Source organism: Microcaecilia unicolor, chromosome 1 (genome assembly GCF_901765095.1).
Source record: "Microcaecilia unicolor chromosome 1, aMicUni1.1, whole genome shotgun sequence".
NCBI classification, from domain to species: Eukaryota; Metazoa; Chordata; class Amphibia; order Gymnophiona; family Siphonopidae; genus Microcaecilia; species Microcaecilia unicolor.
Window position 1 is genome coordinate 544,451,291 of NC_044031.1, and position 7,218 is coordinate 544,458,508.

Consider the following 7,218-nt stretch of genomic DNA (forward strand, 5'->3'; position numbering starts at 1 on the left):
AATATTTGCTTCTAATATTTATTGCTTGGCACATAGGATTAGATACTACTGTGGGCCTACCTGACATTTTGCATATTGGTCCTCTGATTTGGGGGATAAAATGTTCTGTGGTTCTTATAAGATCGTACTGCTTGCAGATTTATACAATACATGATCAAGAGTAATAGATCCAGCATTATACCTCCTCCCCCTCCCCCAAACAGCCTTTTCCCCTCTCTCAAAAAAAAAAAAAACCCTGTCTGTAAACTTAGAATAAAAAGTATATTTCACATTTAAATGTCCTTATTACTATAGACAGCTTTATTATGGTTTGCTGTACAAACCTACATTGTTGTCATATTGTACACCACGTTGGTCTGTCTGTTACAGAATAAGTGGTATATAAAAATCAATATAATGAAATTACATTAACTGTAGACCTCTTTTAGCACAAGGTATTTGCCTAACATTAAACCAAAAATTTGTTAAGTTAATGCCATTATTTCTTGTCCCACTCTTCTTGTTCTTTTCTTTCACGAATAACCTCCTTCAGATAAGGTTCAAGGTAGCGCACATCCTAAAAAAATATATAAAATATAATAAGATCTAACACACAAAGCGTCAATGACTTGGCTTGCTAAATCACTTAAGTTCAAAGTAAGAAGAACTAGGAATTACATGAAGCTTAATTCCAAAACAAAGCAGGCAATACTAAAGAAAAATTTCATAATTTCAATTTTGAAGGCCTTCTTCAAATGAAATAACTACACTATATATTCAAATAAGGTACTGGGAAAATAAAATATCTATTTTCAAAATCAGGGAACACCACAAAATATGAACTATATAGTCTTGTATATTATTCAGATATCTGTCTGAATCTCAGCAGTCCACACATGGTTCAAATTAGACTTCATACCTCTTCATATTTAGTCCATTGTTCTTTTGGAAGTATTTGATGCTTAAGTGACAGATCGATAGCTCTCTTTATGCGGAAGATTCTTTCATCATAAACTCTGTCTGGAAGCCTTCTTATGGCCTCTTTCACATCATCATCTTCGTATAGCGTATCATCACGCACTAACCCTACATAAGAAAGATTTTGCAATGATTATTAAGTGAAGTTCCTTATTTTTAATGGGCGTTAGCCATGCCGAACGAGTCATATGACATGTGGTATTAAGTAAAACAGAATTTCTAGAGCTTTCTAGTAAGGAAAAGTTTTTAACCAATCATCTGCAAGACTTTCCAAAGTTTTTCAATCAAATTAAAAAGGAAATAGAAGGTTGACAGGGTTTATGCAATTAGTAAACTGCCATTTTCAGAGGACATGCATTACAGCAACTTTGCTTTCTCTGAAGACAAGTAGTTCAACCATAACACAGCTGGGAGTCCACAGCCAGGAGTTGCCTTATATGAAAAAGCTAACAGGACAACAAATACCAATGGGTAAAAACAGGTTTTGTTTTTTGTTGGTACAATCAACCCCCCCCCCCTTTTTTTTTTGCTGAACCAAGATAACTGAGAACACAACCCAAAACTATAAAATGGGCCTTAGAGAAGGGAGATGGTCTCTACCTAAAACACTAAGGGCCCTGGTTTACTAAGCCTCACTAGAGGCACGCTACCATTTTAATGCGTGCTAAGCGTGTAGATGCTCTTAATATTACTATGGGCATCTACAAGGTTAGCATGCACTAATGTTTAGCATGTGCTAAAAATGCTAGCACACCTTAGTAAATAGGGCCCTAAAACGCCTATGGTCTGGAAACACATTCCACAGAAATGTTTTTAAATATTTATTAAATATCACCTTGTTTATAATCAATTTAACTTTTTATCATCATACATCACTCTATGTAATGATTAAATTTATCAAATTGTGCTCAGAAATTAAATTTATTGGCATAAAAGATTACAGGACCACGTTTCTATCATTACACATTTCATGAGCACAGTCTCGTATTCATTTTACTAAATCTTCTCAAGGTCATAAATAATGGAAGGGAAAAAATAATTTTCAAAGAGCCAATTTATGAGCAGAACTCTTTGAATATCGGGTCCAAGTGCAACAAAACGCAGACTGATTTAGTGATGTTTCTCGTGCTAGTATTGATAAATCTGGCTCCTCTGCTGCAGTCCATAATGTTCTTTGCGATTTACACTTTTTGGAAGAAAGTCCAGGGATGCAGTAAAAGCATTAATTTTATTCAGTATAACAAAACACTACCCAGCAAATGTTTCCATGCCCACTGTCCACCACGCCAATTCACGATATAAAAATTCATGCATGTAAACAGGTAAAATAATGCCCAACACACTTTAGTAAAAGGGCCCCATTTTGTATGCTAATGGAACATCTTACAGTACTAAAGCAGATCCAATGTAAGGTTCAAACAGCAAGCCCATCACAACAAAACCTGACATGGTCCACGCCACGCCTTGCCTCCCCTCCCTCCCTCCAGGGGCACAACAGCAAAACACAATCAAATCACAAATCAATAACACAAAATCCCAGAACACACAAAGTGTGAGGGTTCCAGCACGACTGCCATGCCCACCCACCACTTACACCAGCTCTGTGACTGGTCAAAGTGTCTGCACCTTAAATATTAGGTAGGTTTTGTTCCACTTTTCTTTATAGAATAGGCTTCAAAAATAGGCTCCTTGCTGCCAACAAAAAATCATTTGAAAGGTTTAACACTGGTTAACAAAATCAACTTTTTTTTTCTAAATATAAAATTTGCTTCAGAACTCCACAGAATCAGTATTGTACATCAGTGTTTCCAAGTCCTAGAAATAGACACTTCTGCTTTTACTGAAGTCTTACCTGCATTCTCAGCACATGCCTTTCGAAGCACTTAGTAACCTATGAAACTTTGTAAGTCTAAGTGCTATGAAAATATGCCCCTACGTAAAGTCTATGTTCTTTAAAAATGAGCACCTATCCCTACATATTGCAATAGGAATTGCTTGTAGACACTTGGAATAATTAGTAGAGTATTTCTCCACTATAATTGTGTCCCTAAAGTGTAGATCAGAAGCATTCTGCCTAGGTTTCTAGAAATACTTACCAAGTTTGTTGAATCCTGCGGCATTGTAATACCATTTACGAAGGCCGTCTACTAAACGGCTTGAGGCTGAAACTGGAAAAAAAAAATAAATTGCTGAAACTCGATTATCATGACCAAGAAGAAACAGCACATCTTTAAAAGAGATGCTACTAGCTCTGCTACTGTAAGCGTCGATATGAAAGGATGGTCTGCATGTTCATAAATCCTTGAGACAGGTAACCGTAATCATAACCACAGCCCTCAAGTTTCATGCTACAGCTAACAGGAAGATTCTGTAGAGATGGTTTGAAAATTCTATTGCAATTATGTGGTACACGTTGCTGAACATTTGGATAGATCTGCACATTAATGTTAACCCCTAATTTTATAAAGTAAAAATAGAAAGAAATGTCAGCAAATTTGTCTGAAGGGTGCTGGGGGGTGAGAAAAATAGAAAATGGGAGTAGGAGAGGAGCTAGAAAGAATTTAATCTGATTACTTGTTATTCCAACCGGAGCTCAAGATGAGTTACACTCCAGGGAGAAGACAAAGGAATCTCAGGGTGGAAGAAACAAGGGACAGAAGGCACAGAGGGATGAAAGCTGGGGGAAGAGGGTGGGGGAGAGAGAACCAGGGAGAAGATACCAAGAAGGGAAGTATCATAGACTAGAGAAAAAGGGGAATCCAAAATGTGGAAGAGGGGATGATTCATCTGTGGGCATCTCCTCCAATTCATATTTCCTCTCCACCCTTGAATCCTGCACACACTGAGGCACCCCACACCCTCTCAGATCCCCTCATTTCATTCACACATACAATTTCTAATCTTCTCAACTCACTCAACACCGACTGCGATCTCCTCATTCAATCTTTCCCTGCCAATTCCAAATCCATACTGGGAGCTCTACATTATTTTCCGTCTCCATTAACTTTACCATATCCTGATGGCAAGTCTTTTTATATTTTGTATACTAGAGTAACAAATGATAGTTTTCTATCATTTGGCCCTAGAAAGACTTGGAAAATCTTGGATACAGGGAGGATGAGTTCTAATCAGGAGCTGCCTAGTTTTAGGCAATAAGAATGCCCGTAAATGTCAATATTCTAGTCCTTTCTGTGTATATGTGAACATATATGCATATAAATAAGCAGTTTCTAGCTTAGCAGTATTTTGTAAGTAAGCACTTAGATGGGCGTTTGCACGGGCAGAGTTTGGACAGGGCATATATTTATTTATACACATAGATTATAAACTCTTACAATCTAGTCATCAGCATTTATTTATTTAATGGGATTGATTAACCGCCTTTATGAAGAGAATCACCCAAGGCAGTATTCAGCAGGTACCGGTCAACATAAAACTTACAATTTTGTTAACAGCGTAACAATAGTAAAATAACCAAGTATAAACATAAATACAATAAATGAGGTAAACTTGAGAACAGTAAATTAAAACTAACAAGAAACAGTCTAAAAAAATATACACAACAGCACTGAAATTCAAATAATAAGAGATGTCGTCTGCATAATACTAATGAAACACTATTCTAATAAGTGAATATTAGAACACTAAAATAAAATAGATATGATATTAATGCTTTTCTACAACACAGCTTACCATGTAGCCAAAGATGGATAGATAGATATGGGGAGTGGAGGAGTGGCCTAGTGGTTAGGGTGGTGGACTTTGATCCTGGGAAACTGAGGAACTGAGTTCGATTCCCACCTCAGGCACAGGCAGCTCCTTGTGACTCTGGGCAAGTCACTTAACCCTCCATTGCCCCATGTAAGCCGCACTGAGCGTGCCATGAGTGGGAAAGCGCGGGGTACAAATGTAACAACAACACAAAAAAAAGATGGATGGTACAGAATCAGTGGGATAAACTTATGTGTAGCTAAACCTCTAGGCAAGTTCTTTGTACAGTTAAACAAGATATATGGAACTGGTCTAAGTTAGTGTGTGTTGCAAGCTAGTCAGGTGCAGAATGAGTGTACAGTCCTGTCACCCTATGTATTAAAGGATTTGGAGAAGAGCCAGGCTTTCACCTGCTTCCTGAAGTAGAGATAGTTTCGAGTTAGATGTAGTCCTTCTGGGAGTAAATTCCAGAGCACAGAAGCTACTCCTGAAAAGGCTCATTGGCAGGTATCACATCGTACAATTTCTTTTGATAAAGGTACAGATAGTGATGCTCCTTGAGAAGACCTTAGGAGGGCTCAAAGGCGTATAAAGAACCAACTTATTCTTTAAGTGCTTTGGCCCATTTTGTTTGAGGATCTTGAAATTCAGAGTTTTAAATATATCTCCTTCATCCTATACTCTCCAATTCAAGCTTCCTTTCAGTTGAAAGACTGCATTACACCAAGGCTCAACAAATCCTGGATGCCAGGTCGCCAAGGTGCCTAGGAATTGCACCCTAGTGCCTGGGATTTCATACCCCTGAAAGGTGTCCCCCCCCCCCTATTTGCAGTGCTGGTTCTACATATGCTTTAGCTGTACGGGAAATCTCACAGAACCTCCCAAACCTTGCACACAATTTGGCTAAAGTATGTGGACAGCCCGATTGCTGTGGGCAGCCAGGAAAACCATTTCAGAGGCAGCACTGTGAACAGAAAGGCAAAAGCTGGTGGAGGCATGAGAGTGAGACAGATAGATTGATTGGGACCCAGGCCATGGTGATATGTGAAACAAAGAGGCAGTTGCCTATCAAGGCAACACTGTCACTCAGCTGACAGCATGTTTTGGAGGAACTGATTTACTTAAGTTTATTTGCCCAGGGCCACAGAATAGGAAAAAAGCCTTAGAAAATCAGTTTCTGAAAGAGCTACTGAAATGAAAATTTGTTGAAGCCAGCATTAGCCCCTAGGTGGTGCGTCTCTCAACTTAAAAGGAAGCTTTGGAAGGAAGGAGTACATGATAAAAGTGAAAGAGAACAGACTTTTCCCATGAAATGGGTGGTGGATATATGGAATGGCTTCCCAATGGAAGTGGAAGAGATAAGCTATATCTGAATCAAGAAAGCACGAGACAAGCACATAAGATTTCAGAGCTCGCATAAGTCTGTTTAGGGGGGGGGGGGGGGTAACCTGCAGAGCGAGTTACCTCCCTAAAGGGCAACACAGAAACACCAGGGAAAGGCGTTTGTGTACCCAGTTTTAGAAAGAAGTGTGCGTATGTACCCAAAACGCACAAATAAGAAATCACTACAGCAAAGAAGTAATATGGACCCTATTATCTTTATATGCCACCGTTAACCATGCATGCTGACCACCACCATAACATGGAGAACGCACAGCGTTTTAAAAATCAATGTAGAGATTTTCGCACAGTCCCTCATGCACGCGACAAATAATACTAAGAAAAAAAATTATCCTTTTCTCCCCAACATTAAGTGCGCACTCACCGAGTTAAATCAAGGATCCACCAGGCACTAAAAATTCCTAACCTACGCTTAAAATCATTCTGTTGATTCCGCAAAAGAAACAGGAACTCTCAAAATGATCCTTTAATGACCTAGATACAGGCGGCCTTTCCAAGTCTTCATAATTTTAAAACCTTCATCCGAAAGTAAGCCATCCAGTCAGGAATACAAACGGGAGGAAAGGAGACAACCAGGGCCGGACTACCAAGGACACAGCGACCCCCACCACAACAGCACAGAACCGCTGACCTATCTCACGCACCTTCTCCAGTCACAACACACAAATACCACTCCCTAACTTACAGAAGAGCTCCATCCAACCTCTACCCATTCTCTCTTCTTCGTTCCCTTTTACCTGGTACCCTCGCCGCCATCACAACCTGGACCCTCCTTAATGACGCAGTACCTGAAGGGTTGACTCCAAGGAGGGATGATTGAGGAGCCGGCCTGACGTCAAAACGTTGAAGCTACTTAGGTTAGTCTATGTTTCCCCGTCCCCTCCCCGCACACACAGCCGTCATCTCTGTTACACTCAAAATGAACCTGTGAGCCGCTGCATCCATGTTGTTGTTCTTTATTGTTGGGTAGCGCTTTTATTTAATCTCATTTATATTTTCAAACATGCTGACTTGTGCAGCATACAGATGTACACAGAGGAAGTATAATAACGGAATAACATTTCATAGTTAGTAGTAATTTGTTATAAATTATAATCAGTCATTTGGAGGGCCTGGTTGTAGGGACACCCTGAATTCGTGACAACATGT

At 39.4% G+C, this 7,218-nt stretch overlaps 1 protein-coding gene across 1 annotated transcript; it reads right to left on the reverse strand.

Moving 5' to 3' along the window:
* Nucleotides 1–242: 242 nt before the first annotated feature.
* On the reverse strand, nucleotides 243–6,870 carry LOC115479155 (cytochrome b-c1 complex subunit 7). Its single transcript, XM_030216938.1, has 4 exons — nucleotides 6,807–6,870; nucleotides 3,054–3,125; nucleotides 899–1,065; nucleotides 243–556 (listed from the first exon to the last, which is right to left on the reverse strand). Exons 1-4 carry the CDS (start codon nucleotides 6,823–6,825, stop codon nucleotides 479–481), a joined length of 336 nt encoding a protein of 111 aa, XP_030072798.1. The 5' UTR covers nucleotides 6,826–6,870; the 3' UTR covers nucleotides 243–478.
* Between the last annotated feature and the right edge of the window lie 348 nt (nucleotides 6,871–7,218).

Bases quoted from the DNA above. Each gene is read 5' to 3' on its own strand.
- LOC115479155 (XM_030216938.1), bottom strand. The intron at 1,066-3,053 runs GTAAGTATTTCT...TTTCTTATGTAG, and splicing joins CGCAGGATTCAACAAACTTG to GGTTAGTGCGTGATGATACG. The intron at 557-898 runs GTATGAAGTCTA...ATATTTTTTTAG, and splicing joins AATGGACTAAATATGAAGAG to GATGTGCGCTACCTTGAACC.